This window comes from Lampetra fluviatilis, chromosome 79, assembly GCF_964198595.1.
Source record: "Lampetra fluviatilis chromosome 79, kcLamFluv1.1, whole genome shotgun sequence".
Lineage (NCBI taxonomy): Eukaryota > Metazoa > Chordata > Hyperoartia > Petromyzontiformes > Petromyzontidae > Lampetra > Lampetra fluviatilis.
The window spans coordinates 350,297-374,383 of record NC_136353.1 but is presented as its reverse complement, the minus strand read 5'-3'; the positions used below and the strand labels follow the sequence as shown (position 1 = coordinate 374,383).

Below are 24,087 nucleotides of genomic sequence, written 5' to 3'. Positions count from 1 at the left end.
CTACACCTAATCGCAGAATCTGAATATTTATACTGGAGTAAAATCCAATGAGTGCAGTAGAGACAGGACAGGAAGTTACAACCAACACAAATACACGATAAGAGTGCAAAGTATAGTGAAGGTGAACAAATTACTTAAAATATACAAATGAAACTAAACTCTTTATCTTACCAGATAAGGCCCAGAGCTATTATCTAATTTTTCAGAAGCTCGAGGAAGTGGATTATCACGTGAAAATTTATAGCAGCAAAATAATCTAAATGGATGTTTCTAAATGTGGAGAGAAAATCTGGAGAACCCAGAGATAAAATACAAGCGTCCACAGAGAGAACATGCACACTCCAACTATACAGCAGGTGTCAGGGTCGGAATCAAACCCCCGAACTCTTGCATACTAGGTGAGGAAGATAGCATCACACCACCGTGGTGTCACTTAAATAAATACATAAAAGTATGCAAGTTCAACTTGCATCAATTCCCAAGCTTGGGAAAGGCAGTAAAACAACAGCAATACACATTCCCAGACCACACCCAAACAATGACAGTCTCCCAATAAAATTGTACATTACAATTGAATTATTGATACGTTGTTATGCATTCCGAGGCTGTTGAAGTGCTGTTATTTGGTATACAGATATATGTATACGCAAAGATTAGAAATATCAAGTGTATTTGTTTAGCCAGGTTTTTAACCTGGATAGTTCATTTGCCAGTGTAATCTGAGACACCAAAATCGAAAACTAATAAATTAGAGCAATGAAAGAGAATTCAGAGCAAAAACAACTTTAATGCAAGAAATCGACAACATTGCACAATCATTAACACATTCCTTCTAGCTGAAGTCGACTTGGACGATTATTTTTAGACCGATCATAACGCAATTGAAAGTTAAAATACATGAATTTTAAACAGATATAGGGTGACTATTGAAGTCATAAATAGACTAGGATATGTGCATGAGTGTGATACACACCCCTATGTACGCACATTTATGAAAAACTTTCCTACTCAGTGAAACCATGGTGAGCTGCCAGACCATTTAAAATCCCCCCTCGCATGCCCCCTGCCACCCCTCCCCCACAACCCCCAACATCGTTTCTATATACCACATTCATACACGTAGGAACAACCGTTCCCCACTGCCCACCAGGGATTGTCTGTCTTGGATAGCCACGCCCTCGATTTGTATTTCAGAGCGCTTCGGGCGGGCTCAGCACCACGTGACGCACCGCCCCACGCAGCTTGCGCCGCGTGACACGGATCGCACAAATGCGCTGTTCAACCAAATTCCTACCTGCCCACTCCGAAGGAACGTGTTAAATACACTTACACATCAGAATCACCACATTCATCAGCATTTTGGAGCCACGTTTACCCTCGGCTCCGTGTGGAGCTCACAGAGAGCTCCCCGCTCATTGTCGTCTCAGAGTCGGTGTCGGCGATCGGAGCCGTAGAGGTGAAATACGCCGGGCTGCTGTGCGAGTCGCGCGTGGGGCAGCTCCGTCTGCTGCAGGGCCACCACGTCCTCTCAGCTTGTATCTAAATATCCAGGCCTCCTCCGCGAGTCCATTTTCTCCTCAGCTCCTGCTCCCCCTCCTCACTGAAGTCATTGCTCTCCAACCTGCAGCACAGAGAGAGGTCCACGCTGACGCGGGTTCACACGGAGACTCGGGCAGCTCCCCACAGTTCGAGACCCACGCAGCCCCCACAACAACCACGCTGGATGAAGGTCTCCCCATGCCATGAAAGCTGCTTTACCATCCTTCACCACGCAGGTCATTGCAGGTCTGTGATGGCAGGGACTGCAGATCTAGGATCGCAGAATAGTTCAAGGGTAGATTGTGCTGCACACCGCAGTCTGTTGCCCGCAACTTAGCTCTGCTGCCTATAACGCCTGTGGTTATGTGCTGTGGTCAACCATCTAAGCACTATCCAGGCTCAATCCCGCTTACCTTGCAGATTTGAGATCGGGGCATTCCCAGTGGTTTGGCCATGTGCCTGCATCTGATATAATGAATATTACATGCACTGGAATACATCCACTACTAATCCCATTTCTGACAATGGCTTTGATAGCACATAAACGTTATGTGAAGGAAGCCCATTGCCCAAAACGTTGTCTTTTCCATATTTGTTCTGTTAAGGCCACAGTGTTGCTAACGAATCTAAGTTGTATTCTTGGTTCTTTCGGTAAAGTCACGTAGAAGGGAAATAAAATAATAAAAAGAAAACAAATATTTTTTATTATGTTATATTTAATTATTTTCTTTATGTTTTATTTTTATTATTTCCCTTCTACGTGATTTTACCAAAAGAACCAAGAATATGAATCCCTGCAGTCACAAAAGCTTTAAATTGGATATCTAAGTTGTTTTGTCTGTAGCAACAGAGCACATGTGAGACACGAGTAGCAGAACTTACCGGAGTATCCTCAATGCTTTGTTGGTGATCATGATGTCATGAAGAGCTGGGATTGATTTGTCCGTCAGTGAGCAGTCCTGCAGGCTACAGGGAGAGAAGGAGGCACTGAGTGGGGTGAAATTGGAAAATAAAAAGTGTACACTCGCAAGAAATGGAGAGCAACTCAACATCCTTCAATACAATTACAAGGGAGTAAATATCGTAGAATCAGTTAAACAAAGCGGTAGGGAGTGATCATTGCGGACCCAGCAACGCAACCCTACTTGTCTAATATTTGTTTAATGCGGCTTTGTCCAACACGGCATTTTCCAGGAACATTACACCTCGCATTCGGCGAGGTTTGCCTGTGCGATGGGGTCCATGAAAGGCCACTGTAGATACAGGCAGTCAGAATCAAAATCTGAATATTTAAATTGTAGAATCCGAAAAGCTATAAAGCTCATTATCACAGAAGCCCACGCTACCCATTTCGAGGCCAACGCTGGTTTAAACTGTATATTGGGTAAGGATAAAAAGAATGTTAAAATGTATAAGGTCGGCGTATAAGAGTCATTGGTGACTTTATGGCTTTAATAAGGATCATGTTGTTGTGTTATTAATATAAACGTATGGGTGGCCAATTAATGTCAAGCTTGCAGCCGTTCGTTATATTAAATTCTTAATTTTAATTTATAACGCTAAACACAGATGATCATCGATTATATCCAGAGCGTGCCTATCTGGCTTCCAACATCTGGTGAAACCGGTAACACCTCTCCAAAGGCTGTACCATTCCGGCGACCGCCACCATGTGCGTGACAAAACAAGTAGCTATGCTTTATTTCAGGATCAAATACTATATACAGTACATTACACACTACATACAACTTAAACAATGAAAATACTGCACGTATATAAATGTTTCATGACTAATAACTACAGTCATAGAAACAGAAAACATACAGTGAGATATGGCGAAAATTTCGTGCAATTCGGGGTTCGCCAGAGCACCGGTCTGAAGGCTGCATCAGTCCGACGATTGTCAAACACAGGTTGTTGTCGAACACAAGTTGTTGTTGTCAAACACAAGTCGTTGTTGTCAAACACAAGTCGTTGTCTAACACAAGTTGTTGTCAAACACAAGTCGTTGTTGTCATACACAAGTTGACGTCAAACAAGTTGTTGAACAAGAGCGTAGTACGCACATCAGCCCTTGCGGAGTCGTCAATATTGGAGTGGTGAGTGCGGTATAGTAAATACTGTAACTTTTTACAGCAGGATATACATTGTTCTTTGTAGATTTATTTCAGAGATTTTCACATCGCAAACTATTTTAAAACACTAAATATACACAACACTTTAAAATATCATTTTCAAGAATATGCAAAAATAAGCTATTTTAAACAATGAGGCCATTATCGAGTGTTTTTGAAAATCCGGCACCCCCTTCCCCCCGAAGCCGCCAGATAATCGATGATCTACTGTATTAGCATAATATAGTTTGAAACAATATGATTGGTTAGAGTAGGTAACGTGACAATTGTAATGGTATTGTGATTTAATAGTGGTTTAAAGTGCTGGAATAAGTGTGGCTAATAACTTAATTGATGAGTGCATAAAAAAGAAAGTTAAAAAAGACGTTAAAATACAACATTATGCTACTAGCTTCTTTTCCCGTCCTAGGACGGAAGCTGTAATATTTACGAACAAAAATGAGCAGAGTATAATTGTATATTGTGTTCATGGAATGGCAGTGAATCTTGCACGAAAGTTTGTCATAAAACACTTCACTGCATTTCACTGTAGCACTGTATATAACTGACCTTAAATTTGTTCTAATTCACTGCTCTATACTTTATTCTCTTCTGCTTTCGGTTGCTGGGGTTCAAATAAATTTGATTGCAGTACAATATCTGGAAAATCACCGAGAAATGTCTTTAACTAAAATGTAGAAGCATAAATTAGACTTACCTTTTGTTTCAAGTGCTGAAGAAAAAATAAAGACCCCAAATCCACTTTGTTGCTGCGTAGAATTATTTATTGGATTCACTTTCAATAAAAAAAAAAAGTCAAATATAAGCGAATTTGCGAAAAAGATATTTCCGCTCGACCTTCTTAATGACGGGGGGGGGGGGGGTGCGGCATGTGGAGTGACGTCACGTGCGGGACAACTCCCTCATTAATAATCATGATCAGATGACGTCACTCCACATGGAGCTTCCACCCTCACCAATAATCATGAGCTGATGACGTCACTCCACATGGAGCTTCCACCCTCAATAATCATGAACTGATGACGTCACTCATGTGGACCACGCCCCCCACCCTCATCAATAATCATGAACTGATGACGTCACTCATGTGGACCACGTCCCCCACCCCCTCATTAATATTCAAGAGCGGATGACGTCACTTCACATGGAACCCACCCTCCCGTCACCTGTAAAGAAACGTCTGCGTAGAGTTATTTATTTGGTGAACTTTCAATAAAGAAAAGTCTAATTTAAAGCGAATTTGCGTAAAAAAAATAAAAATTCCGCTCGACCTGCGTGAGTGTAAAAATCCACCCGCTCATGATTATTTTATTATTAATGACGGGGGGGGGGGGGGGGCAGTGTGGCATGTGGAGTGAAGTCACGCGCGTTACACACATTTCTGGGCTATTATAGTAGTAATACTGTGTTTTGTGTCCACGTGTGTGTATATATATTGTTTAGGTGTACTTATATTTCTAGATTTGAAGCTTTCGTGACTGCAAGGATTCATATTCTTAGGTTTTTTCGATAAAGTCACGTAGGTAAAACATCAAAATTAATAAAAAATAAAATAAAAATCACGACGTTTCGGAGGCAACACAAGTCTCCGTCATCAGGTGGGACCGTCACAGCCGGATTAGCTGCATCAAGTGAGGCAATGATCCAAGATGTAATCCCTTAAAAAGCAAGTTGAGGGGGAGGAGAGGGGGGGGGCTCATCAGAATGTGGTAGCCAATGAATGGAACGCATCAGGAGGGGGAGGGGCCAAAAGAATGCACGTCGGCCTGGACGCGGTTGGTTTTGCACAACGCATCGGGAGGGGGAGGGGGGGCGGGGCCAAAGAATGCACGACTGCGTGGAAGCGGTTGGTGTTGCACAACGCCAACGCATTGGACAGAGAGGGGGAGGCCTGATACACATGATAGAAAAAAGAACAAAAATGCCCATGTTTATACCAATGCTGGCTGAACAATGAAGAGAGTACTGTTAAACACTAGGGATGTTAACACTCGGTAAAGTAAAGTAAGATAGTGCCTGTCAGATAAGATGGTCCAAAAAAGTGTAATTAAGTCTTTTTTGCATGGTTGATAACATCTTTCCAATGATTACTAAGTTTGTACCCCTCATCACGGTTGAAATTATGTCTGTGTTTGTATATTTGTATGGCTTCAAAGGTTTGTACACGAAGCCATACAAATATACAAACAGACATAATTTCAACCGTGATGAGGGGTACAAACTTAGTAATCATTGGAAAGATGTTATCAACCACGCAAAAAAGACTTAATTACACTTTTTTGGACCATCTTATCTGACAGGCACTATCTTACTTTACTTTACCGAGTGTTAACATCCCTAGTGTTTAACAGTACTCTCTTCATTGTTCAGCCAGCATTGGTATAAACATGGGCATTTTCGTTCTTTTTTCTATCATGTGTATCAGGCCTCCCCCTCCCCCTCTCTGTCCAATGCGTTGGCGTTGTGCAACACCAACCGCTTCCACGCAGTCGTGCATTCTTTGGCCCCGCCCCCCCTCCCCCTCCCGATGCGTTGTGCAACACCAACCGCGTCCAGGCCGACGTGCATTCTTTTGGCCCCGCCCCCCCCCTCCCCCTCCTGATGCGTTCCATTCCTTGGCTACCACATTCTGATGAGCTCCCCCCACCTTCAACTTGCTTTTTAAGGGATTACATCTTGGATCATTGCCTCACTTGATGCAGCTAATCCGGCTGTGACGGTCCCACCTGATGACTGAGACTTGTGTTGCCTCCGAAACGTCGTGATTTTTATTTTATATTAATTTTGATGTTTTACCTACGTGACTTTACCGAAAAAACCTAAGAATATGTACTTATATTAATGTGTGTGCATCAGGACATTACTCACTCTAACGTCTCCAAACTCCCTTCTCTCCCCAACATCCCGTCCGCTAAAAGTCGCAGTCCGCTGTCTCCGATGTAGTTGTCACGCAGCCTAAACCCGCGTGGACGGGAGAAGGGACAGCGCTCACTCACTGAGCCCACGGGAACCGCGGAGTCAAACACGCGGTGAGTGAGGGACACTCACAATGGTGGTGAACATGACCACAGCACACACGTTCATGAGCAAAGCTGCTCATTGTTTAATGCTTCTGTTAGACATTTTATATATAATACAAATATCAGTTTAATCAATCATCCATTCAATTATACTGCACTGTACCTGTATAATATGAAAAGTGTTTGCGTTTATATAAACCCAAAGTTACAACAGAGGATCACACACAAGTACATTTTCATCGAGGAACACAGGGAGACGTTTACAATTAATGTATCTACTAACAATATGAATATTGCTTTAGCCTACTTGTTAAACTAAACAAATGTGTTAAGATGACAGTAAAACATTTTGAAAGTGGACTCGATTAAGCAGGACAGCAAGATTAAATGTGTTCACATTTAAATGTTTACTTCACGACGCGTTGCACCAACAATTAGCACAGTTCGTGCACAGAGCACTTGTGAGAAACGAACAGCAGAGCTTACAGGAGAATCTTCAAGCCTGTGTTGGCCTTGAGGATGACACTGAGAGAGGAACCCGACTTGTCCGTCAGTGAACACCCATCCAGGCTGCAGGGAGAGAAGAGACGGTGAGTGGGGGCAGAGAGGATGGGTGGAGGGTCTGGGCACAGAGTGGGGGATGTTGAGGGATGGTGAGAGGTGGTGGTGGTTGACGGAACAGTGGTTGAGGGTCGTGTTTGAGAAGACTGCACATATTCTTGTGTATTTCGGTAAAGTCAAGTAGATAGGTTCAAATAAAATAACAAAGATCACAAAAACTACGACGTTTCGATCGCAACACAAGCGATCGTCATCAGGAGAAGAAAGAGCGAGAAATCTGCTGAGGCAGGCTCTTTTAAAGGTTTGAATGGGTGTAGTCCAAGGGTCATATGGGTGACTACACCCATTTAAAACCTTTAAAACAGGCTGCCTCAGCAGCTTCCCCGCTCTTTCTTCTGATAACGATCTATCGCTTGTGTTGCGATCGAAACGTAGTTTGTTATTTTATTTTAACCTATCTACGCGACTTTACCGAAAGACCCAAGAATATGAATTCCTGAAATCACGAAAGTTTTAAGTCAAAATGTAATCTATGACGTTAAATACAGATGATCATCGATTAAATCCAGTTTGTGCTTATCTGGCTTCCAACATCCGGTGAAATCGCTGCAAAGGCTGGACCAGTCCGGCGATCGGCACCATGTGCGTGACAAAACAAGTAGCTGTGCTTTATTTCAGTGTCAAATACTATATACAGTACATTACACACTACATACAACTTAAACGATGAAATGCTGAACGTATATTCATTTTTCATGACTAATAATTACAGGAATAGAAGCAGTAAACATACAGTGCGATCTGGAGAAAATTGCATGCAATTCGGCGTTCGCCAGATCACCGATCTGAAGGCTGCATGAGTCAGACGATTGTCAAAAACAAGTTGTTGTCAAACACAAGTTGTTGTTGTTGTTGAACAGAAGTTGTTGTTGTTAAACAGAAGTTGTTGTTAAACACAATGTGTTGTCAAACACAAGTTGTTGTTGTTGAACAGAAGTTGTTGCTGTTAAACACAAGGTGTTGTCAAACAAGTTGTTGTAAACACAAGTTGTTGCCAAACACAAGTAGTTGTTGTTAAACACAAGTTGTTAAACACAAGGTGTTGTAAACACAAGTTGTTGTTAAACACAAGTAGTTGTCAAACACAAGTTGTTGTTGTTAAACACTAGTTGTCAAACACAAGTTGTTGTCATCAAACACAAGTTGTTATCAAACACAAGTTGTTGACAAGAGCGTAGTACGCACACCACCCCATGCAGTCTTCGATATTGGAGTGGTGAGTGCGGTACAGTAAATAGTCACTTTTTACAGCAGGATATTTATTTTGTCTTTGTATATTTATTTAAGCGATTTTCATATCGCAAACAATTTTAAAAGACTAAATATATATATACATAACACCTAAAACATAATCTTATTCAAGAATCTGCAAAGATAAGCCATTTTAAATAAAGACGCGATTATCTGGTGTTTTTGAAAATCAAGTACTGTACCCCCTTCGCCCTGAAGCCGCTGGATATAATAGATGATCTACTGTATTAACACAATATAGTTTGAAACAATATCATTGTTTAGAGTAGGTAATGTGACAATTATAATTATATTGTCATTTACTAGTGGTTAAAAGTTCTGGAATAAGTGTGGCTAATAACTTAATTGATGAGTGCATAAAAAAGAAATTATAAAAGACGTTAAAATACAACATTATGCTACTTGCTTATTAGCCCGTCCTAGGACGGAAGCAGTAATTTTTACGAACAAAAATGAGCAGAGTATAATTGTATATTGTGTTAATTGAATGGCAGTGAATCTTGCACGAAAGTTTATCATAAAACACTTAACTGCATTTCACAATAGCACTGTATATAACTGACCTTAAATTTGTTCAAATTCACTGCTCTTATACTTTATTCTCTTCTGCTTTCGGTTGCTGGGGTTCAAATAAATTGGATTGCAGTACAATATCTGGAAAATCACCGAGAAATGTCTTTAACTAAAATGTAGAAGCATAAATTAGACTTACCTTTTGTTTCAAGTGCTGAAGAAAAAATAAAGACCCCAAATCCACTTTTTTGCTGCGTAGAATTATTTATTGGATTCACTTTCAATAAAAAAACCGTCAAATTTAAAGCGAATTTGCGTTAAAAAAATTCCGCTCGACCTGCATGAGTGTAAAAATCCACCCGCTCATGATTATTTTATTATTAATGACGGGGGGGGGGGGGGGGAAGTGTGGCATGTGGAGTGACGTCATGCGCGTTACACACATTTCTGGGCTATTATAGTAGTAATACTGTGTTTTGTGTCCACATGTGTGTATATACATTTGTTTAGGTGTACTTATATTAGTGTGTGTGCATCAGGACATTACTCACTATAACGTCTCCAAACTCCCTTCTCTTCCCAACATCCCGTCCGCTAAAAGTCGGAGTCCGCTGTCTCCGATCTTGTTGCCTATCAGCCTAAACCCGCGTGGACGGGAGAAGGGACAGCGCTGACTCACTGAGCCCACGGGAACCGCGGAGTCAAACACGCGGTGAGTGAGGGACACTCACAATGGTGGTGCACGTGACCACAGCACACACGTTCATGAGCAAAGCTGCTCATTGTTTAATGCTTCTGTGTTATACATTTTATATATAATAGGTGGCTTTCACAAATATCAGTTTACTCACAATCATCCATTCAATTATACTGCACTGTACCTTTCTAATATGAAAAGTGTTTGTGTTTATATAAACACAAAGTTACATCAGAGGATCACAATTAAATTTTCATGGAGGAACACGGAGATATTTACAATTAATTAATGTATCTGCTAACAATATGAATATTGCTTTAGCCGACGTGTTAAACTAAACAAATGTGTTAAGATTACAGTAAAACATTTTGAAAGTGGACTCGATTAAGCAGGACAGCAAGATTAAATGTGTTCACATTTAAATGTTTACATTACGATGCGTTGCATCAACAATTAGCACAGTTCGTGCACAGAGCACTTGTGAGAAACGAACAGCAGAGCTTACAGGAGAATCTTCAAGCCTGTGTTGGCCTTGAGGATGACACTGAGAGAGGAACCCGACTTGTATGTCAGTGAACACTGACACAGGCTGCAGGGAGAGAAGAGACGGTGAGTGGGGGCAGAGAGGATGGGTGGAGGGTCTGGGCACAGAGTGGGGGATGGTGAGGGATGGTGAGAGGTGGTGGTGGTTGACGGAACAGTGGTTGAGGGTCGTGTTTGTGAAGACTGTGCACATATTCTTGGGTATTTCGGTAAAGTCAAGTAGATAGATTCAAATAAAATAACAAATATAACAAAAAACTACGACGTTTCGATCGCAACACAAGCGATCGTCATCAGGAGAAAAAAGGGCGGGAAAGCTGCTGAGGCAGACTGTTTTAATGTTTGAAATGGGTTGCAGACCAAAGGTCATATGGGTGACTACACCTAATTCAAATCTTTAAAACAGCCTGCCTCAACAGCTTCCCTGCTCTTAATTACACGCTTTCTATTAACTCTGTTGTTGTCGTATCCTCAAATCTTGTAACTCAATTTTAACCCACTTCGACTGCAAACTTGGTACACTTATGTCTTACTGATGACAATACTATATTCTATCATCGAAAAAAAATATGTTTTTAAACATTCTTTGTCATGTTTCGGCTTGGGTCTAATTGTCCACGCTCAACTGACGTTGGCTGTAAATCACCACGGCCCCTTACGTTGTGGCAGCCTCGCGGCCACTTCCTGGAGTCGTGGAGTTCTGCCATTACGAGTACAGTACATTTCATTAAAGCGTGTTTAAAAAAAAGTCTTTTTAAATATTACTTATTTCTCCTGATGACGATTGCTTGTGTTGCGATCGAAACGTCGTAGTTTTTTGTTATTTTATTTGAACCTATCTACGCGACTTTACCGATTGACCCAATAATATGAATTCCTGCAATCACGAAAGTTTTAAGTCAAAATGTCATTTATGACGTTAAATACAGATGATCATCGATTATATCGAGTTCATGTTTATCTGGCTTCCAACATCCGGTGAAACCGCTGCAAAGTCTGTACCAGTCCGGCGATCGGCACCATGTGCGTGACAAAACAAGTAGCTATGCTCTATTTCAGTGCCAAATAATATATACAGTACATTATACACTACATACAACTTAATGAAAATACTGCACGTATATAAATGTTTCATGACTGATAACTACAGTAACAGAAACAGAAAACATACAGTGCGATCCAGCGAAAATTGCGTGCAATTCGGCGTTCGCCAGAGCACCGATCTGAAGGCTGCATCAGTCAGACTGTCAAACACAAGTTGTTGTTGTCAAACACAAGTTGTTGTTAAACACAAGTAGTTGTCAAACAGAAGTTGTTGTCAAACACAAGTTGTTGTCAAACACAAGTTGTTGTCGTCAAACAGAAGTTCTTGTCATCAAACACAAGTTGTCAAACACAAGTTGTTGTCATCAAACAAGTTGTCATCAAACAGAAGTTGTTGTCAAACACAAGTTGTTGTTGTCAAACACAAGTTGTTGTTGTCAAACACAAGTTATCAAACAAGTTGTTGTCAAACACAAGTTGTTGTCAAACACAAGTTGTTGACAAGATCCTAGTACACACATCACCCCATGCAGAGTCATCGATATTGGAGTGGTGAGTGCGGTACAGTAAATAGTCACTTTTTACAGCAAGATATTTATTTTGTCTTTGTATATTTAAGCGATTTTCATAACGCAAACAATTTTAAAAGACTAAATATATATACATAACACCTAAAAACATAATCTTATTCAAGAATCTGCGAAGATAAGCCATTTTAAATAAAGACGCGATCTGGTGTTTTTGAAAATCAAGTACTGTACCCCCTTCCCCCCGAAGCCGCTGGATATAATCGATGATCTACTGTATTAACACAATATACTGTAGTTTGAAACAATACCATTGTTTAGAGTAGGTAATGTGACAATTATAATTGTATTGTTATTTAATAGTGCTGCAATAAGCGTGGCTAATAACTTAAATGATGAGTGCATAAAAAAGAAAGTTATGAAAGACGTTAAAATGCAACATTATGCTACTTGCTTATTAGCCCGTCCTAGGACGGAAGCTGTAATATTTACGAACAAAAATGAGCAGAGTATAATTGTATATTGTGTTAATTGAATGGCAGTGAATCTTGCACGAAAGTTTGTCATAAAACACTTCACTGCATTTCACTGTAGCACTGTATATAACTGACCTTAAATTTGTTCTAATTCACTGCTCTGATACTTTATTCTCTTCTGCTTTCGGTTGCTGGGGTTCAAATAAATAGGATTGCAGTACAATATCTGGAAAATCACCGAGAAATGTCTATTTAACTAAAATGTAGAAGCATGCTTACCTTTTGTTTCAAGTGCTGAAGAAAAAATAAACACCCCAAATCCACTTTGTTGCTGCGTAGAATTATTTATTAGATTCATTTTCAATAAAAAAAACGTAAAATTTAAAGCGAATTTGCGAAAAATATATATTTCCGCTCGACCTTCTTAATGACGGGGGGTGCGGCATGTGGAGTGACGTCACTCCCGGGACACAACTCCCTCATCAATAATCATGAGCTGATAACGTCACTCATGTGGACCACGCCCCCCACCCCCTCATTAACAATCAAGAGCAGATGATATCACTCCACATGGAGCCCCCCCCCCCGTCACCTGTAAATAAACATCTGCGTAGAGTTATTTATTTGGTTAACTTTCAATAAAGAAAAGTCTAATTTAAAGCGAATTTGCGTAAAAAAAAATTGTGCTCGACCTGCGTGAGTGTAAAAATCCACCGCTCATGATTATTTTATTATTAATGAGGGGGGGAGGGGAGTGTGGCATGTGGAGTGACGTCACGCGCGTTACACACATTTCTGGGCTATTATAGTAGTAATACTGTGTTTTGTGTCCACATGTGTGTATATATATATTTGTTTAGGTGTACTTATATAAGTGTGTGTGCATCAGGACATTACTCACTATAACGTCTCCAAACTCCCTTCTCTTCCCAACATCCCGTTCGCTAAAAGTCGGAGTCCGCTGTCTCCGATCTTGTTGCCATTCAGCCTAAACCCGCGTGGACGGGAGAAGGAACAGCGCTGACTCACTGAGCCCACGGGAACCGCGGAGTCAAACACGCGGTGAGTGAGGGACACTCACAATGGTGGTGAACATGACCACAGCACACACGTTCATGAGCAAAGCTGCTCATTGTTTAATGCTTCTGTGTTAGACATTTTATATATAATACAAATATCAGTTTAATCACAATCATCCATTCAATTATACTGCACTGTACCTTTATAATATGAAAAGTGTTTGCGTTTATATAAACCCAAAGTTACAACAGAGGATCACACACAAGTACATTTTCATCAAGGAACACAGGGAGACGTTTACAATTAATGTATCTGTAATGTAGTAACTCGGCGGGAGACGACTTCACGGGTAACACACTCTTTATTTTATCAAACTCGTTCACAGGTGACTAACACCTACTTTGTATCTCGGGTGACAAACACCCACTTAGTATCTCGGGTGACAAACACCCACTTAGCTACTTGGCGACTAACGCCCACTGAGCTACTCGGATGACCAACATCCACTTAGTATCTCGGGTGACAAACACCCACTTAGCTACTCGGCGACTAACGCCACTGAGCTACTCGGATGACCAACATCCACTTAGCTACTCGGCGACTAACGCCACTGAGCTACTCGGGACACTCTCTGCCCGGGGTATCCGTCTCGACTGTGGGTCCCCAGCCCGACCCACGGGGGCGTCGGACCCCGGGTCCCACAGCCTCGCCTCCGAGCCACACAGGGCCCCGGTCCCCACAAGGACGGCGGGACTAGGGGTCTCGGGGCACTAGGTCTTCAGCTCCGTCTTCGGGTCTTCAACTGGGTAACTCTCCCCGAGTGCTCTCGCGCGTCCCCCTTTATACCCCACCTGCGGACGTCGCTGCGAGCACCCACTTATTCGACCAATCGCTGGGCGCTGGCTACGATCCTGTTTTCCCACATCTCATCGTGCCTCACCACCCACGCCGCGCCGCCCCGTCATCTGTCACTCCCGGCGCGCGCGTCCACACCACGCCCACAACGCGTGCCCAACCCCGCACCCCGCGCCGCCCCGTGATCCATCACTGTCACAGTCGGCGCACGTCAACACCACCACTACATCACCCCCTACCACATAGCTCGCAGCCGACCCGGCTGCTATAAAAATATACAAACCGCCCTGTGTGCCCCGTAACACAACACAACAACAAGAACAACAACTAACGTAACAACACAACACGACGCGAACACTACCATCCGCAACCATCAACCAATGCCACCGCGACAATAGAACAATATATACAAACCGGCGAGTGACAATAGCAATGTGTATGCAGAAAGGAAAATAAATGGAAATTTTTTTTTTTTTTCTTTCGACTCGTGCAGTGTCCCCTTTTTTCCGAGCGTCCCTACAACGGGACATTACCCCGGCAGAGGGGAACACCGGGCGAGCTCGGTGTAGAGAAAAAACGTCTTCATGAAAATTGTTGAGCCCTAGCCCGAGTCCGCCTTGCCGGTCCGTCGTACGGCACCAGACGCGGTTGAACGTCCGGTGGTGCCGGCGGTTCAGGAAGACATCGGCCAGGCATCGAGGACCCGTGCGTGCCCCGGGGTTCAGGCTCCCGACGGTCAGCAGCCGTCAAGCCCGAGGCACCGGGTTTTGTTGGGATGACTTGTGGCCCTGGTCGTCGTCCCGACGTGGTCCTGTGGCGCGCTGACGCGGGGCCCGGCACCCGGCTGCGACGTGACCCCGAAGGCCGCAGTTGTAGCAGACGACGGACGTTGTAGGTTTCGGTTGCTCCAGCTTGCGGGGTGAACGTGTGGGCGAACGACCTCCCGTTCTCCACTCCCCCGGACGCGATGCAGCGAAGGCCTGCTCCTGATCCGCAGCTGGCTGAGGTTCGGCGATCGTGGCGGCCAGTGCCGCGTTCCCCGCCCATTTGCAGACGACCCCCGGCTTGCGTTTGAGGACCTCGTACGCGTGAATGCTCGTGGCGATCGCCAGGGAGCAGATATCCATCTCGTCCGCCACATTGATGGGGACCCCCAACTCGTGGGCCAACGCCAGCAGCTGCTCCGTCACCATGGCGTCCTTCCCCTCCTTATCCATGCGGGGAAAAGCTGCGTCCGCCAAGGCGAGTAGTGCCGTGCGATAGGCGAGCGTCGTTTCTCCAGCCACCTTCCGCCGATCGTAGAACTGGTGGCGACACGTGGAGGGCGGCCCGAACACCTTCGCCATCAGGTGTAGTGCGGCCTGGAGCGTAGAGCGGGACGACCTTGCAGCAGATGTGAAGGCTGCAAGCGCGTCGTCGTCAAGCATCGCTGGCAACGCACGCAGGGCAGTGGTGTCGGACCACCCCGACATCTCCTGATGAGCGAGGAACCTTCGTTGGAAGGCTCCCCAGTCGCCCCCATCCGCCTTGAACGCCGACAGCGCGGGCAATCTTTGCTGGAGGACCCGATCGTCGTCGACGTCGGAGAGATTTTCCCGCGCTCCGCTGTAGTTGTGTAAATTGTCGGCTCGGTTGTCAGGCGCAAAATGGAGAGCTCCGGCGCGCGCTGATGACGTGGGCTGCGCTGAGCGGAGGTGTCCGGCCACGTGGCGTCCGTCTTTCCCGCCAATCGGTGGCGGCCCCCCAAAAACGGCGGCAACTTCCAGACTTTTGGCGCGAAGCGCCTTTTGGCGGGATTCCTCCAACGTCGCTTCCTCCACCAACCCCGCAGCCGTTTTTCCGCTCGCCGGAACGGAGATGTCGGCCAAGACAGCGGCGGCGGCGAGTAGCAACTCCGCCAACCGGGAGTGCGCGTCCTGGAGGCTGGTGTCGGAGGCAAGCGGAGCGTCGGCCATCACCGCGAAGTGCTGCATCGGTGGCAACTCCTCGTCCTCTCCTCCCGAGGTTGGTGTCCCCGGTACGCCGTCGTCGTCCCGACCTCGCTCGTGGGTACGGGTAGTCTTCCTCGTGTCCATACTTCTTGAAGACAGGTTTACTTCTGACGCCAGTTGTAATGTAGTAACTCGGCGGGAGACGACTTCACGGGTAACACACTCTTTATTTTATCAAACTCGTTCACAGGTGACTAACACCTACTTTGTATCTCGGGTGACAAACACCCACTTAGTATCTCGGGTGACAAACACCCACTTAGCTACTTGGCGACTAACGCCCACTGAGCTACTCGGATGACCAACATCCACTTAGTATCTCGGGTGACAAACACCCACTTAGCTACTCGGCGACTAACGCCACTGAGCTACTCGGATGACCAACATCCACTTAGCTACTCGGCGACTAACGCCACTGAGCTACTCGGGACACTCTCTGCCCGGGGTATCCGTCTCGACTGTGGGTCCCCAGCCCGACCCACGGGGGCGTCGGACCCCGGGTCCCACAGCCTCGCCTCCGAGCCACACAGGGCCCCGGTCCCCACAAGGACGGCGGGACTAGGGGTCTCGGGGCACTAGGTCTTCAGCTCCGTCTTCGGGTCTTCAACTGGGTAACTCTCCCCGAGTGCTCTCGCGCGTCCCCCTTTATACCCCACCTGCGGACGTCGCTGCGAGCACCCACTTATTCGACCAATCGCTGGGCGCTGGCTACGATCCTGTTTTCCCACATCTCATCGTGCCTCACCACCCACGCCGCGCCGCCCCGTCATCTGTCACTCCCGGCGCGCGCGTCCACACCACGCCCACAACGCGTGCCCAACCCCGCACCCCGCGCCGCCCCGTGATCCATCACTGTCACAGTCGGCGCACGTCAACACCACCACTACATATCTACTAACAATATGAATATTGCTTTAGCCTACTTGTTAAACTAAACAAATGTGTTAAGATGACAGTAAAACATTTTGAAAGTGGACTCGATTAAGCAGGACAGCAAGAGTAAATGTGTTCACATTTAAATGTTTACTTCACGACGCGTTGCACCAACAATTAGCACAGTTCGTGCACAGAGCACTTGTGAGAAACGAACAGCAAAGCTTACTTGAGACTCTTCAAGCCTGTGTTGGCCTTGAGGATGACACTGAGAGAGGAAACCGACTTGTCCCTCAGTGAACACCCAGACAGGCTGCAGGGAGAGAAGAGACGGTGAGTGGGGGCAGAGGGGATGGGTGGAGGGTCTGGGCACAGAGTGGGGGATGGTGAGAGGTGGTGAGAGGTGGTGGTGGTTGACGGGACAGTGGTTGAGGGTCCTATTTGTGAAGACTTTGCACATATTCTTGGGTATTTCGGTAAAGTCAAGTAGATAGGTTCAAATAAAATAACAAAGATCACAAAAACTACGACGTTTCGATCGCAACAGAAGCGATCGTCATCGGGAGAAAAAAGGGTGGGAAAGCTGCTGAGGCAGGCTGTTTTAAAGGTTTTAAATAAGTGTAGTCCAAGGGTCATATGGGTGACTACACCCATTTCAAACCTTTAAAACAGCCTGCCTCAGCAGCTTGCCTGCTCTTCTGATAACGATCGCTTGTGTTGCGATCGAAACGTCGTAGTTTTTTGTTATTTTATTTGAACCTATCTACGTGATTTTACCGAAAGACCCAATAATATGAATTCCTGAAATAACGAAAGTTTTGAAACAAAATTTTATCTATGACGTTAAAAACAGATGATCATCGATTAAATCCAGTTCGTGTTTATCTGGCTTCCAACATTCGGTGAAACTGCTGCAAAGTCTGTACCAGTCCGGCGATCGGCACCATGTGCGTGACAAAACACGTAGCTATGCTTTATTTCAGTGTCAAATACTATATACAGTACATTATACACGACATACAACAACTTAAACGATGAAATGCTGAACATATACACATTTTTAATTACTAATAACTACAGTAATAGAAGCAGTAAACATACAGTGCGATCGAGCGAAAATTGCGTGCAATTCGGCGTTCGCCAGAGCACTGATCTGAAGGCTGCATGAGTCAAGACGATTGTCAAACACAAGTTGTTGTCAAACACAAGTTGTCATCAAACACAAGTTGTTGTTGTCAAACACAAGTTGTTGTGAAACACAAGTTGTCATCAAACACAAGCTGTTGTCAAACACAGGTTGTTGTTGTCAAACACAAGTTGTTATCAAACACAAGTTGTCATCAAACACAAGTTGTCAAACACAAGTTGTCAAACAAGAGCCTAGTACACACATCACCCCATGCAGAGTCTTCGATATTGGAGTGGTGAGTGCGGTACAGTAAATACAGTCACTTTTTACAGCAGGATATTTATTTTGTGTTTGTATATTTAAGCGATTTTCATATCGCAAACAATTTAAAAATACTAAATATATACATAACACCTAAAACATAATCTTATTCAAGAATCTGCAAAGATAAGCCATTTTAAATAATGACGCGATTATCTGGTGTTTTTGAAAATCAAGTACTGTACCCCCTTCCCTCCTAAGCCGCTGGATATAATCGATGATCTACTGTATTAACATAATATAGTTTGAAACAATATCATTGTTTAGAGTAGGTAATGTGACAATTGTAATTGTATTGTCATTTACTAGTGGTTAAAAGTGCTGGAATAAGTGTGGCTAATAACTTAATTGATGAGTGCATAAAAAAATAAAGTTATAATAGACGTAAAAATACATTATTATGCTATACTGAGTATCTTTGTAGTTTGTGTCCACATGTGTGTGTATATATTTGTTTAGGTGTACTTATATAAGTGTGTGTGCATCAGGACATTACTCACTCTAACGTCTCCAAACTCCCTTCTCTCCCCAACATCCCGTCCGCTAAAAGTCGGAGTCCGCTGTCTCCGATCTCGTTGTAATACAGCCTAAACCCGCGTGGACGGGAGAAGGAACAGCGCTGACTCACTGAGCCCACGGGAACCGCGGAGTCAAACACGCGGTGAGGGACACTCACAATGGTGGTGAACATGACCACAGCACACACGTTCACGAGTAAAGCTGCTCATTGTTTAATGCTTCTGTGTTATACATTTCATATATAACACGTGGCATTCACAAATATCGGTTTAATCACAATCATCCATTCAATTATACTGCACTGTACCTTTATAATATGAAAAGTGTTTGCGTTTATATAAACACAAAGTTGCAACAGAGGATCACACACAAGTGAAGTACATTTTAATCGAAGAATATAGGGAGATGTTGACAATTAATATATCTGCTAACAATATGTTGTGAATATGAATATTGCTTTAGCCGACGTGTTAAACTAAACACATGTTTAGTTAAACAAATGTGTTAAGATTACAGTAAAACATTTTGATAGTGGACTCGATTAAGCAGGACAGCAAGATTAAATGTGTTCACATTTAAATGTTTACTTCACGACGCGTTGCACCAACAATTAGCACAGTTCGTGCACAGAGCACATGTGAGAAACGAACAGCAGAGCTTACACGAGACACTTCAATCCTGTGTTGGCCTTGAGGATGTCTCTGAGAGAGGAACCCGACTTGTCCGTCAGTGAACACCAATATAGGCTGCAGGGAGAGAAGAGACGGTGAGTGGGGGCAGAGGATGGGTGGAGGGTCTGGGCACAAAGTGGGGGATGGTGAGGGATGGTGAGAAGTGGTGGTGCTTGACGGAACAGTGGTTGAGAGTCGTGTTTGTGGAGACTGTGCACATCTTCTTGGGTATTTCGGTAAAATCAAGTAGATAGGTTCAAATAAAATAACAAAGATAACAAAAAACTACGACGTTTCGATCGCAACACAAGCGATCGTCATCGGGAGAAAAAAGGGCGGGAAAGCTGAGGCAGGCTGTTTTAAAGGTTTTAAATGGGTGTAGTCCAAGGGTCATATGGGTGACTACACCCATTTCAAACCTTTAAAACAGCCTGCCTCAGCAGCTTCCCCGCTCTTTTTTCTCCTGATAATGATTGCTTGTGTTGCGATCGAAACGTCGTGGTTTTTTGTTATTTTATTTGAACCTATCTACTTGACTTTACCGAAAGACCCAAGAACATGAATTCCTGAAATCACGAAAGTTTTAAGTAAAAATGTAATCTATGACGTTAAATACAGATCATCGATTAAATCCAGTTCGTGCCTATCTGGCTTCCAACATGCGGTGAAACCGCTGCAAAGGCTGTACCAGTCCGGCGATCGGCACTATGTGCGTGACAAAACAAGTAGCTGTGCTCTATTTCAGTGTCAAATAATATATACAGTACATTATACACGACATACAATAACTTAAACAATGCAAACACTGCATGTGTATAAATGTTTCATGACTAATGACTACAGTGACAGAAACAGAAAACATACAGTGCGATCCGGCAAAAATTACGTGCAATTCGGCGTTCGCCAGAGCACCGATCTGAAGGCTGCATCAGTCTGACGATTCTCAAACACAAGTTGTTGTCAAACACAAGTTTTTGTTGTCAAACACAAGTAGTTGTTGTCAAACACAAGTTGTTGTCAAACACAAGTTGTTGAACAAGATCCTAGTACGCACACCACCCCATGCAGAGTCTTCAATATTGGAGTGGTGAGTGCGGTACAGTAAATAGTCACTTTTTACAGCAGGATATTTATTTAGTTTATTCGTATATTTATGTAAGCGATTTTCATATCGTAAACTATTTAAAACACTAAATATATACAGAGCACCTATAAACATCTTATTCAGTAATGTGCAAAAATAAGCTATTTTAAATGATGACGCGATTATCTGGTGTTATTGAAAATCAAGTACTGTACCCCCTTTCCTCTGAAGCCGCTGGATATCATAGATGATCTACTGTATTAACACAATATAGTTTGAAACAATATCATTGTTTAGAGTAGGTAATGTGACAATTGTAATTGTATTGTTATTTAATAGTGGTTAAAAGTGCTGGAATAAGTGTGGCTAATAACTTAATTGATGAGTGCATAAAAAAGAAAGTTAAAATAGACGTTAAAATACAACATTATGCTACTAGCTTCTTTGCCCGTCCTAGGACGGAAGCTGTAATATTTACGAACAAAAATGAGCAGAGTAATTGTATATTGTGGTAATTGAATGGCAGTGAATCTTGCACGAAAGTTTGTCATAAAACACTTCACTGCATTTCACAATAGCACTGTATATAACTGACCTTAAATTTGTTCTAATTCACTGCTCTGACACTTTATTCTCTTCTGCTTTCGGTTGCTGGGGTTCAAATACATTGGATTGCAGTACAATATCTGGAAAATCACCGAGAAATGTCTATTTAACTAAAATGTAGAAGCATAGCTTACCTTTTGTTTCAAGTGCTGAAGAAAAAATAAAGACACCAAATCCACATTGTTGCTGCGTGGAATATTTATTAGATTCACTTTCAATAAAAAAAAACGTCAAATTTAAAACGAATTTGCGAAAAATATATATTTCCGCTCGACCTTCTTAATTACCGGGGGTGCGGCACGTGGAGTGACGTCACGCGCGGGACACAACTCCCTCATTAATAATCAAGAGCGGATGACGTCTCTCCACATGGAGCCCCCCCTCACCTTCTGTAAATAAACGTCTGGGTAGAGTTATTTATTTGGTTAACTTTCAATAAAGAAAAGTCAAATTTAAAGCGAATTCCGCTCGACCTGCGTGAGTGTTAAAATCCACCCGCTCATGATTATTTTATTATTAATGACCGGGGGGGGTAGTGTGGCATGTGGAGTGACGTCACGCGCATTACACACATTTCTGGGCTATTATAGTAGTAATACTGTGTTTTGTGTCCACATGTGTGTAGGTGTACTTATATAAGTGTGTGTGCATCAGGACATTACTCACACTAACGTCTCCAAACTCCCTTCTCTCCCCAACATCCCGTCCGCTAAAAGTCGAAGTGCGTTGTCTCCGATCTTGTTGCGAGTCAGACTAAACCCGGGTGGACGGGAGAAGGGACAAGCGCTGACTCACTGAGCCCACGGGAACCGCGGAGTCAAACACGCGGTGAGTGAGGGACACTCACAATGGTGGTCGGAAACGGCCCCTGACCTTTGGGGGCCCTAAGCAAAATTTGGTTGGAGGCCCCTTTGATGTATGATTTTTTTCACCCACTTTTTTCATCCACTCGCTAGCAGTGACTCTAGGGGGCCCTCTGCTGGCCACGGGGCCCTTTGCAATGGTCGCTTAGTGGCTGGGCCGGCTCTGATGGTGGTGAACATGACCACAGCACACACGTTCATGAGCAAAGCTGCTCATTGTTTAATGCTTCTGTGTTAGACATTTTATATATAATAGGTGGCTTTCACAAATATCAGTTTAATCGCAATCCATTCAATTATACTGCACTGTAATGTAAAAAAGTGTTTGTGTTTTCTCAACACAAAATTACAACAGAGGATCACACAAGTACATTTTCATCGAGGAACACAGGGAGATGTTTACAATTAATTAATGTATCTGCTAACAATATGAATATTGCTTTAGCCGACGTGTTAAATTAAACAAATGTGTTAAGATTACAGTAAAACATTTTTTTTAAAGTGGACTCGATTAAGCAGTACAGCAAGATTAAATATGTTCACATTAAAATGTTTACTTCACAACGCGTTGCACCAACAATTAGCACAGTTCGTCCACAGAGCACATGTGAGAAACGAACAGCAGAGCTTACTCAAGACTCTTCAATCCTCTGTTGGCCTTGAGGATGACACTGAGAGAGGAACCCGACTTGTCCGTCAGTGAACACCCATCCAGGCTGCAGGGAGAGAAGAGACGGTGAGTGGGGGCAGAGAGGATGGGTGGAGGGTCTGGACACAGAGTGGGGGATGGTGAGGGATGGTGAGAGGTGGTGGTGGTTGACGGAACAGTGCTTGAGAGTCGTGTTTGTGGAGACCGTGCACATATTCTTGGGTATTTCGGTAAAGTCAAGTAGATAGGTTCAAATAAAATAACAAAGATAACAAAAAACTACGACATTTCGATCGCAACACAAGCGATCGTCATCAGGAGAAAAAAGAGCGGGGAATCTGCCGAGGCAGGCTGTTTTAAAGTTTTGAAATGGGTGTAGTCCAAGGGTCATATGGGTGACTACACCCATTTCAAACCTTTAAAACAGTCTGCCTCAGCAGCTTCCCCGCTCTTTCTTCTGATAGCGATCGCTTGTGTTGCGATCGAAACGTCGTAGTTTTTAGTTTTTTTACTTGAACCTATCTACGTGACTTTACCGAAAGACCCAAGAATATGAATTCCTGAAATTACGAAAGTTTTTAAACAAAATGTAATCTATGACGTTAAATACAGATGATCATCGATTAAATCCAGTTCGTGCCTATCTGGCTTTCAACATCCGGTAAAACCGCTGCAAAGGCTGTACCAGTCCGGCGATCGGCACCATGTGCGTGACAAAACAAGTAGCTATGCTTTATTTCAGTGTCAAATACTATACACAGTACATTACACACTACATACAACTTAAACGATGAAATGTTGAACGTATATACATTTTTCATGACTAATAACTACATTAATAGAAGCAGAAAACATACAGTATGATCTGGTGAAAATTGTGTGCAATTCGGCGTTCGCCAGCGCACCGATCTGAAGGCTGCATGAGTCAGACGATTGTCAAACACAAGTTGTTGTTGTCAAACACAAGTTGTTGTTGTCAAACACAAGTTGTTGTTGTCAAAGACAAGTTGTTGTTGTCAAACACAAGTTGTTGTTGTCAAACACAAGTTGTTGTTGTCAAACACAGGTTGTTGTCAAACACAAGTTGTTGACAAGATCCTAGTATGCACATCACCCCATGCAAAGTCGTCGATATTGGGG

General features: G+C 43.5%; 1 protein-coding gene across 1 annotated transcript; it reads right to left on the bottom strand.

Moving 5' to 3' along the window:
* Nucleotides 1-1,103: 1,103 nt before the first annotated feature.
* LOC144953616 (ribonuclease inhibitor-like) lies at nt 1,104-23,008 on the bottom strand. Its single transcript, XM_078884206.1, has 10 exons — nt 22,931-23,008; nt 22,102-22,188; nt 19,737-19,820; nt 19,056-19,142; nt 10,282-10,365; nt 9,631-9,717; nt 7,181-7,264; nt 6,543-6,629; nt 2,422-2,505; nt 1,104-1,621 (listed from the first exon to the last, which is right to left on the bottom strand). Exons 2-10 carry the CDS (start codon nt 22,134-22,136, stop codon nt 1,540-1,542), a joined length of 714 nt encoding a protein of 237 aa, XP_078740332.1. The 5' UTR covers nt 22,137-22,188; nt 22,931-23,008; the 3' UTR covers nt 1,104-1,539.
* Between the last annotated feature and the right edge of the window lie 1,079 nt (nt 23,009-24,087).

Bases quoted from the DNA above. Each gene is read 5' to 3' on its own strand.
- LOC144953616 (XM_078884206.1), bottom strand. From the start codon at position 22,136: ATGTTGGGGAGAGAAGGGAGTTTGGAGACGTTAGT. The intron at 2,506-6,542 runs GTGAGTAATGTC...CTCTCCCTGTAG, and splicing joins GGGAGTTTGGAGACGTTAGA to CCTGCAGGACTGCTCACTGA. The intron at 1,622-2,421 runs GTAAGTTCTGCT...TCTGTGCTGCAG, and splicing joins AAAGCATTGAGGATACTCCG to GTTGGAGAGCAATGACTTCA.